This window comes from Mustela nivalis, assembly GCF_964662115.1.
Source record: "Mustela nivalis genome assembly, chromosome: 20".
Lineage (NCBI taxonomy): Eukaryota > Metazoa > Chordata > Mammalia > Carnivora > Mustelidae > Mustela > Mustela nivalis.
The window spans coordinates 26,536,629-26,556,773 of NC_139039.1; the positions used below are offsets into that span (position 1 = coordinate 26,536,629).

The following is a 20,145-nucleotide window of genomic DNA, read 5'->3' on the forward strand; positions in this document are numbered from 1 at the left end:
GTGGCCACATAAGACTACTGATGGATTTCCATCTTACAAACAAAGAATCTTGGGCAATGATTTTAATTAGTAAAGAAGGAAAACACCTTAAATAATCTTTAGCCTGTAAATTTTTCTCTTACAACAAAAGCAAAAGCAAAACTTGATCTCACAAATATATCACCTGTAAATTAAAAAGAAAATTTGATTACTGGCAAAGACTGAAATTATGAAACAAAAAGAATGTTTTATATCATGTTACTATGCAAGTCATTTCCCCCCATGGATCCTTTATTTAAACATCTTAGAAAATGAAAATAATTTTCCAAAAATCCCATAGTTTTCTATGAAGACCTTACCAGGAACACACATATAGAGGCACAAGTGACCTATACTACAGGGTGTTCTTGGGCTTAAATAAAGATCAATGCCCACGAGGACCCTCAACACCCACAGAACCGTGAGGCTTGGCTAAGTTCCTCACTCAGAAGAGAAAAGTTCACCTGAACAAAGAACCCAGCCCCACCTACTCTTGTATAAAATAAACACACTACTGAATACAAGAGATCATTCATTACAGGAATTCAAACATGTTTCTAGGTCAGTTATTAAAAATAACTCATTTTCCCTCCAACGTAATCAATAGTACGAGGCAATTAGATAGGTGGCTCTGTTCCCAGGAGCCTGTGGCCGGCAGGGAGGGGGAGGTTTCACAGTGGTTCCCACCAGGCACCCACAGGTGCACGCCCCACAGGCACACGTCATCGCTCCCACTCCCCTAGCTGTGCAGCAAACTCTCTAGAAATCGCGATCTACTTTACCAGCAAGTTACAAAGAGCCATCACTTTTCATTGTTTCTCCTTCATGTTTAGAAGGAGCCATCCTGTAAATAGAAAGTTGTAGAATCTGGGGGTTCCTGTCTCCAGGTACCCACCTCAGAAAAATGATGCCACCCACTGGGAATTCTGAATCAAATTCAATAGAAAAAGTTAGTGCTTTTCAAGCAAGAACTTGTGATAAATGTCAGTTGCCAGGGTATTTGGTAACATTAACATTATTTGAGGTTGGGGGATAATCTCCAGAGACCAGGTAACCTTGTTCTGGACACAAGCCGTAATCACATCTTGTCTTTCCTCAATCTTTAAGCGGCCTTCACTTTCTCCGGGAGATGGAAAGTCCACACCGTTTCCCAGCTGTCTCCTTCCCGCCCTTCCTTTTCATTCTCCCTCCACCTCTGTCTCTGACCTGAACTCCACACTTTCTCAGACTCCCCAGCCCTACTCTCCCCCACTCCTCCCCAAATACCCTTATCAACAGGAGATAAATTCACCAGAACTAAAGGTAACTGCATCCTGAGTGTGGTTTTTTGCATGTCTTTAAATGAATTTTGTTCATTAGCTGTATTTAGATTTGTGCCATCTTACAAGTTCTAAAACGCCATGGAAATATTGGTTGCTAACTGTTAACAGCATTGGCATGGCCTCTGTCCAAACCTTTAAAAGACACACTTACAAAGCAGCTACACCCAGATTGAGGAGTAAAACAAACAAAAATGTATATATAAGAATAAAAAGTCATCACTAGATTTTTTTTTTTTTTTTTTTGAGAAGCATCCCATTCAAAGACATCGACTCTGTCCCTCCTCAGCGGGCTCATTGCCTCCCACGTGTCCTGCCCATCAGCGGGTTCAGCAGAGCCCAGGGGTAGGAAGATCCTGGCACTGTCTTGAGTGCCAAGACACTTTTCTTCCACAAAATGGAAGTAGGTTAATGAGGATGGCGGGAATGACACTCTCGTGTTAACAGTTCACAAATCACCCAACTCTGAGTAGTGCAGCTGGCAGCCCTGCTGGGTCTTCAACTCCCTGGAAGGATACCGTGAAAAAAGATGTCCAACAAAATTAGTGGCTGACCCTGGAAAGGGATTTAACCACAGCAGGAATGAACTCATCACAGGAGAGTTCTGGTTCTACAATCAGAATGATCTTGAAATCTCTTCCTTTACGCAAGAGGTGATAGACGTCAGATAATAACCCATCCTCACCTCCAGTCTTTGGAAATGGAAATGGGAGCCTCTGCCCTTAAGTGAAAGCACAAAGGTTGTGGTAGAGTCGAGTTTCTCTGCTAGGAAGCACCAACACCCAACTCCGGAGAAATGCCGTCTGCACAGTTTTCCAAACTCCCATCACCGCCTCCATCCACCCCAATAGTCCAGTAATGTGAATTCATCTTACCGATGAAGGGAATTTTTTGAAAAAGTGAAATAGTTTAAAGACTAGCTGCTCTCTACCCCTCATGGTTTCATTTTGGCTGGTGTGAAATAATTAGGAAATTTTAATAATAATAATAATAATACCTCAGATAATATCTAAGACTAAGAATTTGCCTTTCCCCCACTCTTTCTGTGGTTTTCATTTTAAGGCCAAAGTATTTCTTCCTTGCCTTTCCCTTACTTGTTCTTTAGCCCTTAAACTTCGTCCATACATGGCATAGTAACTTTAGAATTGGATCTCTCTAATTTATTCCTCTTTGAAGAATTTACTTATTTGAGAGAGAGAGAGAGAATAGGCAGGCAAAGCAGCAGGCAGAGGGAGAGGGAGAAGCAGGCTCCTCCCCTGAGCAGGGAGCCTGACTGGGGGCTCGATCCCAGGACCCTGGGATCATGACCTGAGCTGAACGCAGACGCTTAACTGACTGAGCCACCCAGGCACCCCGTGAACTTCTCTAACAGAGAGATGATGATCTCGCCATTGTAGTCTCAAGGACAAAACCAGGATTTACACAGGTTTATTCTGCTGCAAGAACCATGCTCAATCTCATACACACGTTAGGTTTCAGTTTGCAGAATGCTATGAGAGAATGGAGGTATTCACAACAATCATGTTTTCCAAGGATACTTTCATAACTACATCAAATAACTAACTCCAGAAAAATGGAGCATTTTCCCCTCTATTTTATCTTACTTGAGAGCAAATGAGCATTATAAATCCCTCACTGAGCTTTTCGAAAACATTATAAATCTATTTTTTCCATTCATGGGAAGAATATAAGTTGACTGAAGTTATCCGTGCTTGTAAATATAGAAGCAAACTGAATCAGCAGCAACGCTCAGGCCATCATTATAGTTTAACCCCACGTCCGGCACCGATAAACTGGGCTGGCTTGAGTCTTCTAAGAAGGCTGCCTGTTTCTTCCATGTCAAGAATGTTACAAGTTACACTCATTACAAAGCCACCCTGCACTAAAAGCAAAGACAAAATCAATTTTTAATAATGTTTTAGTAGATATGGCATAGTATGCATGAAGTCATTAAAATACTTTTATCAACCCCCACCCACCATTGTTTTACTTAGTGCATGCTAACTTAATGCAGTTTCAGTCTTTTATTTTCTGAGACAGTGTAGGTCTTTCACATACAATCTAAAATCCTTCCTAAAAGTAAAATTCACCAACACTTTGTAGATGACAGAAGATTGAAATGTACATATACATGATGAGTGATATATAAATCAGAATTCAATATTTTCTCTAGTCTTTTGAGCATCCTTTTTGTAAATAGTGGTTTTTCATACTAGAAATGATCATAATTCTCTATTCCTTTATAAGCTGAACTTCCCCTTCCAGCTAAGAGACTTATGGCGTGTGGACTCAAATTGCAGTGTAAGCTCTTTATGATATTTGTCTTTGGGTGTCTTTCAAGAAACATTGTATGCCCCTAAGGAAGACTGCTCACTCTAACACCATCCCACCAGAAAGTAATCCCCTTGAGCACAGTTCCGACATGGAATTAAGCACTAATTCTTCCTAATATGTCCAGATGATCTTTCTGGCTGTTTATCCACATCAAGCCAACAGCTAAATGTTTTTTCTCTATGAGCCTTAATGTTCATAGAATCCCTGTATTAGTTGAGATTGGGGCAGCTTCTGCACAAGAAAATAATTATAACTTAAACAATGTACAAGTATATTTCTTTTATGCATGAACATAGGGCCTCTAGGGCTGGTAGGTGACTCCATAGTCATCAGGAAATGCCATTTTATTTTAGCACATCATCTTCCTCAATGAGAAGTTTCCGCTGCATGGCCCAAAGTGGCTGCACCAGCTCCAGCAGTCCCTTCCTACTGCATATATCCCATCTGACAGAACTTATCACATGAGCACATCTTGACACAAGAAAGGCTGAGAAATAGACTTTATTCAGAATGTCCAAGTCCCTGTTAGGATTCTGTTACAGAGGATGGACAAAGAAGAGAATGAATACTGGAGAACATCAAGCATTCTCTGCCATAACCCCTAATGAAAAATACCTAATGCATTTCTTATCTAGAGACTGCAGATGTGAGGTCAATTATTACTAATTATTATAAAAAAACATTCCTCAGTGAGAGTTAACAAAACCACACACTTTTCTTTAAAAAAAGTCTTTTAGTCCTACTGAAATTCCTGTAAGCATATCAAATACTTGCCTAACAGTGTGGACAAGTGGTAGATCTTGTCTACTCCTGGAAAGAAAATAAAGCATACTCACACAAAAAAGCTTAGTTGGTTCACTGTCATATTAAAAATCTTCCTTTGAAAGAATGCCAAGATAGTCACAAGATGAAGTCAGGACAATATTCGTGACATTTTATTTCGTGATATTTTACCATTTTTTCCCAAAAAGCCATGTTTTTTCCCGATGTGTTTTGTTAGAAAATGTGCCCCTGAACAATGATTGAGACTTTTTATGAAACTCGGTGGGTATTAAGAGATATTTCCCTCTATCTTACCTTGCATCTGGTAGAATAAGCACAAAGGAAATAGGTCAGTTCTGAGGCTGTCTTGAACCCCATTGTTAAACATTCTTGTATGTGTTCTTAGCCGTCAGCATTGCACTCAAACATCTTCTTGATGCCAGCTTCTCTCCGTAAGTCTCTTTCTGCTCTGCCTGTTGAGTTCCTTCTGAAAGCAGCACTTGCCGCCTGTGGTATGAAAACTGTGGGCAGCCGGGAGAGCTGTCTGTGGGCTAACTGGTAAACCCTCCCCGCTCTGCAACCGTTCAAGTTTGGCATGCTGCGTGTGCATGAAAAAGCAAAAGAGGAAAGCTCCTCCTGAAGGCTGTAGAATGAGGACAAGAACTAATTAACTTCTTATGGATTTTCCAGGCTGACTTAAAAAGCGAGATATTTGTCTTGGGTAAGCCTCCGCGTAGCCCAGTGATGTCTAGGAGATCCTGCGGCTCGCCTGTCAGAGGGCTCAGCAGTTCCCACAGGGTAGGGTCAGAACACCCCCCCTGAGGCCGGGCACGCTGGCCACCCGTCCTCAGTAGGCTGGCTCTTCCTTCCTTGTCATTGCTGTGCTTTGCCCCTAAAGTAGAGCTAGAGATATCCCTGAGAATGATGATGGGCTGTGAAATCAGATCAACTCGAAAATCCTATCTTGTCTTTGGGCAACGTGTTTCCCTTTTACGCCTGTATGTGTCAGCTTTCTAAACACCAAAAAGACAGGATGACAATGCTCATCAGACAAGTAAGGGTGTAGTTAGTATATGTTGTCTTCTCCAGCCATCTTAGGCTTCCATGTTCTCTGTCGGTCGCTGCTTTCCTTCCAGTCACCATTTTTAGTGCAAAGAATAAAGCAGTTGCTAATCGTATATAGGACTCACACATTTCCAGTAATGTTTGCTTCTGTGGCTTTCAGTTTATTTTGATTTTTTTTTTCTTGAATCCATGATCCTTGTTGCAAAAATATCTGGTTGCTCTGGCAATGTGTGCTACATTTGCTCCATGATCCTTTTTAAGCCTAAACCAGAGATTGGAGGGTATTTCAGTACTCTTTTGACAGCTCTGATTGAACTTAAAGGTGAAATTACCTTTCCCTGTAACTCTTTAGCTCTGTTCATATAAATGGGTTCCAAATGGGATGATCAGTTCTGAAGAAGGCAGCCAAGGCATTTGGGGATTTCTGTCTCTGCAAAAGTCTGTCTTTTCACCATTTTTATTTGATAAACGCGGGTTTCACCTTACCTGGTCTGCTACGGGACTATGGTTTCCAAATTGCTAAAGATGTGGTTGGTTGTAAAGAGGATTTCCTTTTCCGCTTTCAAAAAATGTAGCTCTCTCTGTTTCTGCCATGTTTGTGCTTTTAGCTGGCATCATGAGCCGTCACTTTGTTTCTGAGGCAGAGATTTGGGTTGCCGTAGAGAAAGAGGAATGTTGATTTGAAGATACTCTTAGTTTCACTCACAGAAGAGCCTTCCAGAGCCAAAACTAAAAGGAGGATTTTTTCCACAATTCATATGGCCCGGCCATAAATTTCCCGTGGGTCAGTGAGATGCTATGTTTTAGGTTACCTCAAGGTTTTTTTCTTTGCCAGATTTTTACATTATGTACTTATAAGTTCTATATGTTCATGGGAAACATAAATATTCTGTATTCCTTAGATTCATGCAAAGTTGTGTGTCATAACTTGAGAAGGAAAAATAAGGCTATCAACATAAACATGGGATTGTTGTTAGGAGAATTCTATCGAATTCTGGTGGGCAAGTACTACCACTAACATTTTATGGAAAAAAATTTGACTGAAGAACTCTAGAAGTGCTTATAACTCTTTCAAATACTCTTCCACATTAGTACTTAATAACAGTCAATTCTTATTAAGAATTACCAAATATTAAATATAGCTAATCCCCAGAAATGCCTCTGCAGAAGCATGGTAGACAGAAGGGTTCTGAAACAACTGTGTCTCTCTGTCTGAGCGAGGGAAGTATATGGTTTACTATAATCAGAGATTCTAGGATATTCCAGACTGGTTCCCTTAGGAGCAGTGGGCTGGTTCTGGCTTCGAATATTAGCATGTGTTTAAACTTGTCTCATTTGTATCCACTTTTGATAACCTTAAAAAAAAAGCTAAAGGGCGGGGAGGAGGGAGAGAATTGTTACATTGTCAAGGGAAAAAAGTTAAACTATTTAGGATTCCGTGAAAACAACATGGTGCTTCACTGGGTTTTCTCATTTTTATTGTATTCTTCAGACACATGTAAGTCTCTCTGAATGTCACAAATGTATATGCTATATTGATCACAAAACTGTTAAGAAATTATGAGTAATGAGCAGAGTTAAAATAGAAGCACGGACCCAAAAAGCGATCCTTTCTCAAAAATTTAAAATGTGGGAAGGGAAGTACATAGTCAGAAAAACAGATGGCTATCAACACTCCGTGGTCTTTAAAATACCCTTTCAAAATGAATGCAGGCTGAAGAGACTTTGTAGAGCGATCCCGAGGTATATTAGTGTGTTGCTGCCACTCCTCACCACTTGGGGGCAATAGAATGCAGATTCAGGACAGATCTCTTCTCCAGATTTGTGCCCTTGGAGTTCTAACAGCGGAGAGCGGGGAAGGCAAAAGATAGTCTCCTAAGATAATTTCCTTGAGTATCCTTAGAGACCATAAACACTCGCCTAAAGGACAAAATGAGGGTGCTGATTTTAACCAACTTAGGCCATCTATTCCATCAGAGTAATTCAAGAAAGTGCCAGTCAAAATTGCAATTGTTTCTTCTTTTTACTTATTTGTGATATTAAGAAATGATCTTTGAGTTTGGGTTTCCTGATCTGAAAAATGAAGCTGAACAGTTATTAGGATTGTTTTTACATGACTGGAACACTTGAGAATTAATCGATCCGTGTGAGCTATCTCGGCTCTCTGACAAGAGAGGGGTAAGGTTGATGATGGCACCTATACGTAACAGAAGAAATATATCTGTGGAAATGTGGTTTCCTCCATGGATTTCCCGAGAGGGACAAGATTTTAATCTCCGTCTTGGCCAACTCTGATTTTAGAGATAATGAAGCTGAGGTGCATATCCAAAGTTACACTGTCAACACCCACACCAGAAAGACACAAAGGTGCCCTCATGAACAGCGATGAGTGCTACTTTTTCATCTATTAACCAAATACGCTTAAAATAAATGAATTCAAATACTGTAACTAGTCATCTTTCCTCAACACTGGTTCCTCACTCTCCAGATTCACATGGAGATGATTCCTGTTAAGATAGCCTTAGAAAGATTCTAGAAGTCACCATCATCTTAATAAAGGCTATGATAAATCTTGGCCTGAGCATGTGAACAGTATAGAGACCCAGGAAATCAGAGAAGTGGGTGAGGAGTGTGGTTCTCTTAAAGGCTGTAGAGGGGAAAAAAAGACATATTGGGAGGGGTTGATAAAAACAAGAACATTGCTGGCTGGCACACCCAGGAAGACGACTCCTTGAGACGGAAACACCTGTGGCATTAATGGAGCCACATAATTCTAGCAACAGCCCGATGTGCATAATTGTCAAAGGGGCGATTCACTTAAATTACTTATGATGTGAGTCAAATTAAAGGACTTAAAAGTAGTAGAATTATAATGATGACAAGGAAAAGGTTCTATATGGACTTTCAAAGTAGATTGTTTGGTATCAAAGAACAATCTGATTTTTAAAGTCGTAGTCACATTTTTAAAGTCGTAGTCACATTTTAACATAAGAGATCAATGAAATTAGACCAGCCAGTTGTACCAAGCCTTTGATGCCATGATGGAAAAGTCAAACTTTGACTCAACTTAAACATACTAGAATGATTCAAACATGTAGAAAGAGCACAATGGAATATATTTTACAAGATATTTTTCTTTGAAGATAAGAACAGGTAATCAGATAATATTTTCTTATTTATAACTACACTATGCACTGTAAAGCGTGCTATGATGTTTTGTGAGACCAGAGCATCTGTCCTGGTATATGCTTTGAAATACAGCATTTTCCATTTTTTTAAATTACATTTTTATAATTTTTTGAGTGACTAATAGGAGCATTTTCACTATCATGTGGCTTGAACATATAATCTTTGGCAAGAAATTTTACTCCTGGAAATGTGCTTTAAATGATCCAAAGCAAGGAAATAACTCTTTGTATAAAAATATTTATAGCACTTTTGCTCAAGATAGTGAAAAAATGCTAGACCAACCTCTACTTCTAAAGCAAAAAAGAGGAATCTCTAAGAAATCTAAAAAATATTTCCACACTTTTGTGAAGGAACATTATTCTGCAGTGATTTAAAATGCAAAAGAAGACTGGAAAAATATTATAAAATATTAATAGCAGTCAATATACATATATCTTATTCCTGCATGAAGGTTATTTATGCGTGATTGGACAAGAATTTTTAAAAAATTAATAGGATATAAGCTTATGGTTGACTTGTATTTATTTTACATATATTTATTTTTATTCATTTCTTACTTATATATAACATAGAATTATTCAATATATTTCCACTGAATTAAATGGACAACAAAGCTAGAAAATAGTTTAGTCTTCATAATTCTTAAAATCGTGTATCTTATTTCAATAATAGATACATTGTCAGTAACTTTATATTGACTTAAAGAAGTATTGTACTCTTAAGTCATGCATGTGTTCAATAATTCTTATCCACTCTTTAAAGTTTATATATTCCATGCACAGACTGTTGAGTGAAGTTTCTAAGAACAGTGTGAGTAAACTTCCAATAGATTGACGGCTTCAAGTTTTAGTAACATAAATATTTAGTCTTATGCTAGACAGTTTGGATAGGAAGGGAGTAAATAAAGAATTTAGGAAGGAGAGCAGCTTATAGACTCAGACTGAAAGAAACCCCAGATTTCCTCATGCATTCTTGGACCAGGGGGAGTTCTATGGACAATTTGCAGAGGAAAATACCCAGTCTGTCAGAAATCCATTCAGAATTCTGGGACCCAGGAATTGGCCCTGGTATCTACGGACATGGACTTACTAACTAATTCAATAGTCCTCAAGAAGAAGATGATTTTGAAATGTGTTATGAAATAATTGTAATGCTTTTCTTTTCCTGAAATAGTAACATTTAGGTAGTTGGTATGAACAATGTCGAGTTTACATATTCAGCGAACATATTAACTTTCATTCGTTGCAATATTTATGTGGATATATGGGATGCTAAGGTTTGTCATTTCCAATATTATAAGTATCTATTACAGATACTGGTCTTGATGCTTAGTTTAAAAAGAAAGGAAACTCTTTTGAGAGTTCAGTGCACTGGAAATTTCTACCAATATTTCTCTTCTAAGGTAAAATGTTACATGTTACCTGGATATTGTTTGTTACATTCTATTTAAAGTTCTCTGTTTTCTCTTTTTAAAAATGCATGTGTTCTCTCCACATGGAGAACAGAGAGTGTTAATTCCAATGTAGCATGGGATGTCTGCCTATTTATATTTTCATCCGTACTGTACGTGAAAATGTTGTCTGTGAAGGAAAAGCAGAATGAATGTGGATACTTTGCTGTTAGACTAAATGTGGCCTATTTTCTGCTTGTTTGAGAAAACGCTGAGGAATAAGGTTGTATGAAGGTGTCCACACTTCCCATTCTGGTGGTTTGATGTCTATGTTCTTGCCATATTCCTGGCCTTTGAAAAATCAATGGGACTAAACCCTGACTTTTCCTTAATGCTTGAGCAGACTAGACTCTACATATATTCAAAACATTTGAACCTTGGTTATTTTGATTTAATGCAAAGCATCCTTCAAAATATTTGAATTATTAATCCTGCAGAACCCCGTTATTTGGTTTTTTTTTCCTTCCTCTTGGTTTTTTACAACAGGAAATATTAAATGTCAAGAAAAGTACCATGCCATTATCCAAATTATTTTTTACTTAGTACCAGTTTAAACACTGATTACATTGAAAATCATTTCATTTCAGCCACAGCGTCCTGTGTTTACTCATGAAAACATTCAAGGTGGGGGGGAACCGTAAGTATTCTTCTTATCTTCTAAGTTCGAGACTGACTTTGACCTACAAAATAGACAATCGATGTACTAAAACAGAGTCCTGTTCAGCTTTGCAAATGAGAGAGAACAACCTAACACGAGGCTCTTTGATGAAGAGAAATTACAACATCTTTCATAACAGAGAGCAGAAGTTCATTTTGAAAAGAAACCTGTGATTTTGGGTAGAAGACTGATTTACACACCCAGGAAAACCTTCCAATGTTCCAGTGATGCCCAAGATTTCTCAATCTGACTCCCTTTCTGTTCCACTCAGCATGTGAATTCTAGTTACCACAGCTTGAAAGACACAGAAATGTCCTAACATTGTCTGTACACATATTCGAAGACTAGAAGAATGTCAAAGTAGACCAGAAGTGATAAGTTAGTAATGCAATTCCAGAGTTCCATTCTTACCCGGGTCTTTGGAAATGGCAGTGTATTAAGACCTTCGATGCCATTCAACTCAATGCCTTTCCACACTTTCTAACTCCCTCTCCTTTCTGACCTACAAGTCAATTTAAATTGAAGGTGTCACACATTGTCTTTAAGATTCTCTTTCTGTGTGTGTCTCTTTCCATTCCGTTTTGCCCATCACAGATGTTCAGAGGCTATCTAGTTCCTACTGCCTACTGCCTAGTCTGTAAGTCAGGAGTTAGACCCCTGGGAAGGAGCAAAGAGGGAACTAAACCTCGTCAGGCAGACCCAAGCCCCAGCAGAACCTCCCTCTGGCTCACTGCCCATGCTCTGCTCAGCCAGGACCTAACTAGTCAACAAGGCCAGCTGTGGGGCCTGGTGCCTTCTCACCACAGACTCCCTCCTCCTCGGAGACCTGGCCCTGAGCTAACAGCATGCTCTCAGAAATCATCTCTCATCTCTTATCAAGTGCATCCAGAAAGCTCTCCTCCTTAGGGAAAAGCTTAGGCAAAGAACAAGCTGGAAGTAAGAATCCCTTCAAGTTTCATTTAACTGGGGAAAAAAAATATCCAATAAGACTTGTAATTCTGAAGTTTGACTTTGTTTCCTTATTCAAGCAGATGATAGGAACACATCACAAAAAAATAAATTCCAAGCCTGTCCAGGTCTGTTGCATTACCAACACATTGTATTAAGCAGCTTTAAGGAGTTTATGAATTGATAGGTATATTGTGTTTTACCGTTTCATGTCCTATAAAGTTAATACTTCCATGTGTGGCCATTTGGGTATTTATCAAACCACAGAGCTCACAGGTGGGAAAAGGCATGTCTAAGGCCCTGCTATGGACATTAGAAAACATTCTGTACTAAATTTCTATCTGCTGAGTGGATTATGGGGTGTCACTAAATACCTTTCATGTAAAAACTAGATTGGAGTACAAATAGGAACTTCATGTTATAAGGTTGCCGCAATTCAGAATTAGGATGAAATACGTTCTTGGAAAAGCTGCAGGTTTATAGAGAGAGCTTTGAGCTTGAATGAGCATTTCTTATTTAAAAGACAAATTTCTTTTTGAAGCACCTTGATGCCACCACCATCATTCATCTCACCAACACATCCTTCAAAACATTTTAATTGTAATTTAGCTCCATTTCCTGTCATGCAACACTGATTTTGAAAGCCAAAAGAGGCAGGGGGATTTCAGGAAGGTTTGTTTATGTTTCCATGAAACTCCGTTTTTTTGTTGTTGTTTTTTTTTTTTTGGTGGCCTAATTAAACCCGAATGGTAAGTAAATTTTGACAAGCACACTGGTTTTTGTCATACCAAAGTGAAGTAGGAGTTTGTGCCAATTTGGGGATTTTTTTTTTTAAGCTCTTGGAACCTTGAGGGTTCGATGGCCTTAAAGAGGCTTTTCTCCATATGAGGTTGGACAAGCAAGCGCCTGAGCGAGGGAAGGCCTGGAAAGCCCAGTCAGAGAATCGGTGTTTCCCAAAGTGAGAGCTTTAATGTACATCCACTGAATTAACAGCCCAGGAAGGACTGTCTCCCTCATTGGAAAAGGGACTGAGTTGAAATCAACTTCCCCATATGAATATACAAAAGCTACCCGCCCCCTTCACCTAAGCAGCCTCAAAATCAAATCCTTAAAGCAAACAACAAAAAAATTTGTCTACTCCAACCCTGGCTGGCCCTATTGCAAACATCCAAATTAAGCAGTATTGGTATTTAACCTCTCCCTGTCTTTTTATTTTATTTTTTCCTTTAACCACGGCCCTGGGAATCTGGCTACTTTTCTCTGTCCTTCGCCACAGTCAGAATCCTTTCCCAACAGAAGACATCAGATGCCCAATTTCGAAAGAGTATAAAAGGCGGAAAAGATTTTCTAGGAAGACAAATATTAACGGAAAGAAATCTCTAATGTTGTGATTTCCGGGTTTGGTGCCAGCCAGGGTAGATGATGTATTCTAGGAGATGATGTTCTCTCCCAGACATCTACCCGCACACTCAACCCCTGCCAGAAGCCAACTTTATCTGGGTCCCCCAATCTGAAAAAGTTCATGGACAGAGAGGGAAGCACATGCAGCCATGTCCCAGATTTATGACATGCTTGAGTTCAAATGATCGGAAAATTTTGTTCCACCAAAATGTGATTTTCTGACTGAATGAAGTAATTAGAAATAAATCATTCTTGTCCCAGCAGTATTCAACATTATCTACTTTCTAAAGTTGACTTTAAAAAAAAAAAAAATTCAGAATACCCTGAAATGCGGTTCTTATTACCATATATTGGCAGAATTACATAACTGTTAGAAGAAACAGCAAAAACAAATTCACTGATTTTTTTTTTTAAATCCCCCTCATGATACTGGTAATATTTTAGTGGTAATATGAAGTTTTCATGTACCTGCATATCCATTGCTTCCTGAGATGCACAGCTGCTAGAATTTGTGTTTTTACTTTCCAAAATGTCAGTTTCCATTAATATGCATTAAAATACATACTATTTTGTTACCACAAATTCCATTTTACTGATCAGTGTCCCCAAAATAAAGGCTCTCGACGAATTCACGCAGAGAAACGAAAGTGGTAGCATTCTATCAGTAATTCCTTTTCATGTAAAATTATTTCCAGGGAGAGTTTCCACATCAAACACAATTTCTCCAGGACCCATTTAAAAAAGAAACTTATATACATAATCTACTGTTTGCTATTGACTCAGTCATCACTGAGCGTAGAATTCATCTGCTTGACTTCACAGGTGAATTACATCAGATTTTCAAATTGTAAATCCTCACAAACACTGATTCAAACTATGAAACTAAACTGCTTTAAGGAATTCCTATTGGTGAAAAAAAAAAAAAAAAAAACCTTTCTCTTTTACAGGGATCCCCACATAGCGATTTAGAAGACATGTCTGAAATAGTTTGTACGTCTCCATTTAGAACCATTGAAAATTCAACTTGGAAGTTGCAATTATTTGCTTTTGATTATGGCCAACTAAAACAATAATCCCTTCTCGTTACATCCCTGATAATGTACACATCGCTTCTTTTATATTCTGTGCTATTATTTAATGCCCTCATGGTTTCTATCACAGGCAACTGGAATGCAGGTCTGATTTATAAGTGTCAAAATGTTTTAATCCAACTTGTGGGTATTACGACCTTCCACAGTTATTCCTCCTTGTAGTTTTAAAATGCTATCAGAGTGATCTAAACCCCATGAAAGCCCAAATATTTCTATTTACATTACATGCTTACCAAAGACTTACACTATCAAGTTTCACGTATTAGTAAGGATAGAGATGTTAAAAGTAAAATGACTATGTACAATCTTCTGTAGTTTCCCAAAGGTGTAAAGATTTGTCTTTAAACACATCCATTTGTCCTGTTTAAGGTTTCAGGCTCTGTATAACTATACTCCTAGGAATGAAGATGAGCTGGAGCTCAGAGAAAGTGACGTCATTGATGTGATGGAGAAGTGTGACGATGGATGGTTTGTGGGTAGGTGGACACTGCCTTTCAGATGCCTTGGGCCATTTTATAATTTGCTTGTGTTTGTCATTTGTGATAGTCAACCTTCCTTTGCTTTCGTGATGCCTCTGACCCTTCACGCATTACATATGCACCGTATAATCCCAAGGCAACACTGCATTGCATTTTTTGAAGTAGGTTCCACACCCAGCATGGATCCCAATGTGAGGCTTAAACTCACAACCCCGAGATCAAGACCTGAGCTGAGATCAAGAATCAGACGCTTAGCCAATTGCCCTGCATTGCATTTGTAATACGGTTTTCTGGTATATGTGATTTTCTGCTAGTTTTACTTTCAGTTCAACTGAGAGAAGAAAGTCGCTTTGGATAGCACCAACCAGGAAAGCCTGAGATCTCAGAACCATAACAACAGTGTTTCCTAGATGAGAAATACTAACACCCTCTTTGGTGGACAATGTTAGGTGTCAGCAGTGGGGATCTAATTGGAGAAAACAAGATGAAGTCCGCAATTCGTCTACTTACTAAGTCTGGTGTTAAATAACCCTGAAAGTTCAATGATTCATCTTCATTTTAATTTTTGGTCGAAGTTGAGAGACGTTCTTACCTTCCTAAAAGAAGAATAGGGGGTACTGGGTGGCTCAGTTGGTTGAGTGGCTGACTTGATTTCGGCTCAGATCATGATGTCAGGGTCATGAGATCAAGACCCACATCAGGCTCCCTGCTCAGCGGGAGTCTGCTTGTGGAGTCTCTCTCTCCCTCTCTCGGCCCCTCCCCCTCTAATGCACACACACTCTCTCTTTCTCTCTCTCAAAAAAATAAAGCTTAAAAAAAAATAAGAGTAGAGCTCTTCTGAGAAACTATTTGTAGACAAGATCATATAATGGGGTGCACAGGAAAGAGGGAACAATGAAATATAGGCACAGGAGGACAAGAGAAGACAAGATGAAGGAAAGAGAGCTTTCCATAGACAGGCCAGCCGTGGGGAAAATGATGAAAGTACGGAGGTCACATCCACAGCCACAAGCCTCTGCTTCTATTCATAGAACTCTCCCGTCCCGCGTGATCTCCCATGACCTAATAAAACTGGAGGGTGACAGTGTCCCCCGTAATGCCATTAATGTTACACCCTGTTGAAGAGGGTGTCAGACTCCCAGCTCCCCCTACACAGCCTTGCTGCTGGGCCATCCTGTCACACGGCCAGCCTCGACGTCCTCCCGCGAGTGTGCCACTCCTCCCTCTTGTCTGGCGTCCTTGGCCTTGGAGCATCAGTCTCACTTAATGGCATGACATTAAAACCCACCTCCTCGCAGCGTGGTCTTCCGCTTCCGGCTGAGAGGCTGAGCATCTCTGTCTAACCTGGGTGTGGGTGGGAGGGCCGCCTTCCAGCTGGAGAAACCATGAAGGCATCAGGCAGTTCAGATGAAACTGCTCCCTTTGTCTTTCTACCGTGTTCGAGGGAGCGCCTTCTTTTCCAAAGCCTGCAAGGCTGGCTTGCTTCATGACAGCTTGTAAGGGAAGAGTGTTCTAGCCCACATCTATAAACCAATATTTCATCGTTATTCATTCCATGTATTGCTTCTATTTTCAGGAACCTCAAGAAGAACCAAATTCTTTGGTACTTTTCCCGGAAACTATGTCAAGAGGCTGTGAATCGCTGTCTCCCTACATTGCAAGTCCCACTTCAGCACCACATCTGCAGACCCTTGCCTGAAAGAGCCCCCTCACCCCCTGCCCCCACTGTCCTGCCTTCTGGTCTCCTCTAGAAGTCCCCCAGCCCTCCCCACCTCTACCTGCCACCAAACCACCAGCAAAGGGACTGCCGCTGCCCAGCCCTGAGGAGGCTGGGGGCTTGCTTCTGCGTGAACGTGCGTAGTCCTGATTTCTGCTCTAAACTTGGAAAAGTCGCTATGCGAGATCAGAGAGAAGATGGTTAGAGTTAGAAAGGGAGAAGTATTTGAGGCAAAAAAAAAAAAAAAAAAAAAAAAAAAAGGAAATAATATCTGAAGAATCTCTCTAGTCCACTTTGAAAGGCTTTCTCCCCTCAGGCAACCAGAGATTGTTTATTCCTAAATGCTGTGGTTTGTGTTTTCACATTCTTAGCTTGGCAGTGTATTTTCCTTTCACGAGTTTGCCTAGTGTCCTGGTTTACACGACATGAAAAACTGTCCTTCGGCTATTGTTTGCCTGCACTTACATATTGTAATACGCACAGTGATTACAAAACCTAAAGCAAGCGTAGGAAAGTTAATTCGGATGAGTGTGATTTTATTGATTGAATGTGAGTTTTCAAATAGGAGTCTTTTCCTGCAGTTTTTTTTCTGTACTTTTTAGAAGTGCAAACCGTTAAGTGAATAAGAGCCTTTGGTAATAATCATGAGACTATATAAGAGGTTTAGCTAGACTACAAAAAAAAAAAAAAAAACCAACAAAAAACAAAAACCTATTGTGTTGTAAAGTTGCATTGCTATTTTATATTAAAATGTAATAATCAGCATCATGAACAATGAGCTCTTAGTGTTTTATTTATCTGGTAAAATTTTAATAAAAGCAGTGTTAGTGAGAGGTGCAAAGAATTATTCTAACGTAGACACTTGAAAGTATCTGTAAGCAATATTCATAGGTAAGTTTTCACTGTGTGCACACATATACATTTGAGATTTACGAGAACAGACAATCCATATGGTGTGTTGTACATTTTATGGAAATGTAAAGGAATCCCACACGTTATTTTATAGAAATAGAGTACTTCAGAAGCATCACAAGTATTATGGCTGGTTTTAGCAAGGATTATGATCAATACAATTATTTTTACTACGATAGTTATTTTTCTTCTACGGAACTCAGAATCCTGGCAACATTTGAGGACAGGAATATGTTGAGCCTGATTTTCCTGGTGTGTGTGAAATATTTCCTCAGAATCCATGAGGCACTTTCGGAAGCAATGTTAAATCCTTCAGGTTATGTTTTCTGCCCTGAAGTAGAAATTCACAAATTGGCTCTGGGACCTGAAAGATTTAACGTGGCTAACAGTGCCTGAACTACACATACCTTGAGAACTAGCTTTGTATTTCTTATGACTTTGCATAAGAACTATTCATATCTGGATCTTGAGCACCTTATAGATTAAACTTTTTATGGCATTTCTTCTGTGGACAGTGATTGATCTTTTCACAATGTACGTAGACTCCAGAATTTTGTACATACGTTTGCTCCTTTTTTGTACAGACTATTTAGTTGTCGAGAAAAACGGAAATTTCCTAATTTGGTCTTTATCTTTCACTTTAAACTAAGCTAAAAGACTTTCCAACAGATTATCCTTTACATATCCCACAGATCACAAGCACGCCTTGATTGTGCAATTCTGTAAGATAGAATTTATGCAAACGTTTATGAACTTAAAAGATCTTAGCAGCCAAACTGAAATGTACTGATTACAGAGGAGTTTCATTCGTTAGAAGGTAAAGAAACATCTTCGAGTAGCCTACCTTGATAACTGTCAAGTTTGCAATCAGCTTTATATCTTAAAGGCTTTGGGTTTGAAATTAAGTCAAGTGCATGCAGCTTTGCTGATAAATGAGTAATTATCCTTGATGCCATTTATGAGAAAAGATTTCAATATCTGTTGCCTGTCATATTTAAGAAAAATTACTGTTTCTACTCTCTGTATCTGATTTTAAAAGAAAAAAAAAATGTTCATACCTGGCTTTCAGGTAATTGACTTTGAATTCTTACAAGCGAAGGTCATTGTGTTTTTCTTGAATAGACACCTAATAAATTTTGCTTGGAAGTATACTTCAGTTTTTCTTTTCGACATTTATCCTTAAGAAAATTGTGTAGTTTACCTCAATTTCTTTGACACACCAAGAGAAAATGCATTTGTTCTATGTTCTCTAGATACACAAATGGAAAAAAGAGGTATATGCATCATCTCAGAGAAGAAATGTTCTTTAAACATGCCACTAAGACTTGTTTGCTGAATACTCTCGGACTGAAAATTACTACTCAGCTAAAACAACACATAATATTTATGCCTCAAAAACAGCTATGGGGTATGTGTTTTGGTGAGTGCTGTGAAGTGTGTAAACCTGGTGATTCACAGACCTGTACCCCTGGGGATGAAAATATATGTTTATAAAAAATAAAAAATTATATTAAAAAAAAATAATAAAAAATAAAAAATAATAAAAAAAAACAGCTATGTTTTCTAAGAAGAAGTTACTTGCAAGAAGTTATAAGCACTGTCTCAATTCAATCACCTTAAATTTTTAAAAATTCCTGCCCTAAAAACCTTTATCACCACTGGCATGGCAGTCTCTCGTAAGACCCATAAGCTTTCAGGGAATTTTAAATTATGTGCTTTACTCTCACACAAATAGCAAATAACTAGCTTTCCTACTTGGATCCTTTTTTCTTTTAAAAAAAAAATTTTATTTAAATTTAATTTAGTTAACATATGGTACATAATTAGTTTCAGGGGTAGAATTTAGTTATTCATCATTTGCCTGTAACACCCCGTGCCCTCCTTAATATCCATCACCCAGGCACCCCATACCCCCACCACCCCTCCCCTCCATCAACCCTCAGTTTATTGACTAGAGTTAAGAGTCTCTTATGGCTTGCCTCCCTCTCTGTTTTTGTCATATTTTATTTTTCCTTCCCTTCCCCTGTGTTCATCTGTTTTCTTTCTTAAACTCCACATGAGTGAAACATATGTTATTTGTCTTTCTCTGGCTGACTTTTTTCACTTAGCTTATTACCCTCTAGTTCCATCCATGTCATTGCAAGTGGCTAGATTTCATCCTTTTGATGGCTGAGTAATATTCCATTATATATATATATATATATATTTGTCAGAGAGGAGCGAGAGCGAGCACAGGCAGACAGAGTGGCAGGCAGAGGCAGAGGGAGAAGCAGGCTCCCTGCCAAGCAAGGAGCCCCACGTGGGACTCAATCCCAGGACGCTGGGATCATGACCTGAGCTGAAGGCAGCTGCTTAACCAACTGAGCCACCCAGGCGCCCCTCCATTATATATTTTTTATATTCTACTACATACTTACATAAATATATTCCATTCCATTATATATAATTCCATTATATTGTTCTGTAAATATGTCATATAGATAGATATCTATCTATATATAAATATATAGATAGATAGATAAATTATATATATATATATCTATAAATAGATTATATATAAATATATAGATAGATTGTGTATACACACACACACACATACACATACACACACACACACACACACACACACACACACCCTCACATCTTCTTTATCATACTTGGATCCTTTGTAACAGACCTTGGACGCTTGTGGCTCCATGTGTTCGCCTCCCCCCCACATCTTTGTCTCACATATTCAGAAACCCGTACATTTCTCTGTTGGCAATTCAGTTCTCAGAAGTGTTTTTGTCACATTGCTTCTCC

General features: G+C 38.9%; 1 protein-coding gene across 32 annotated transcripts in view; it reads left to right on the top strand.

Moving 5' to 3' along the window:
* The window catches only part of SORBS2 (sorbin and SH3 domain containing 2), a 211,019-nt gene extending 192,525 nt beyond the window's left edge, over positions 1–18,494 (top strand). For 17 of the 32 annotated variants that reach the window (XM_082715679.1, XM_082715680.1, XM_082715667.1 and 14 more), the window contains 3 exons: positions 10,725–10,774; positions 14,605–14,711; positions 16,291–18,494. In XM_082715679.1, the coding sequence (XP_082571805.1) occupies positions 10,725–10,774; positions 14,605–14,711; positions 16,291–16,352 (219 nt within the window). In that variant the 3' untranslated portion in view covers positions 16,353–18,494. Of the gene's footprint in view, positions 1–1,125; positions 1,321–5,123; positions 5,344–10,724; positions 10,775–14,604; positions 14,712–16,290 lie in introns of those variants that run through there. The other 15 variants (XM_082715685.1, XM_082715691.1, XM_082715689.1 and 12 more) reach the window with 4 other exon arrangements.
* The last annotated feature ends 1,651 nt before the right edge of the window (positions 18,495–20,145 follow it).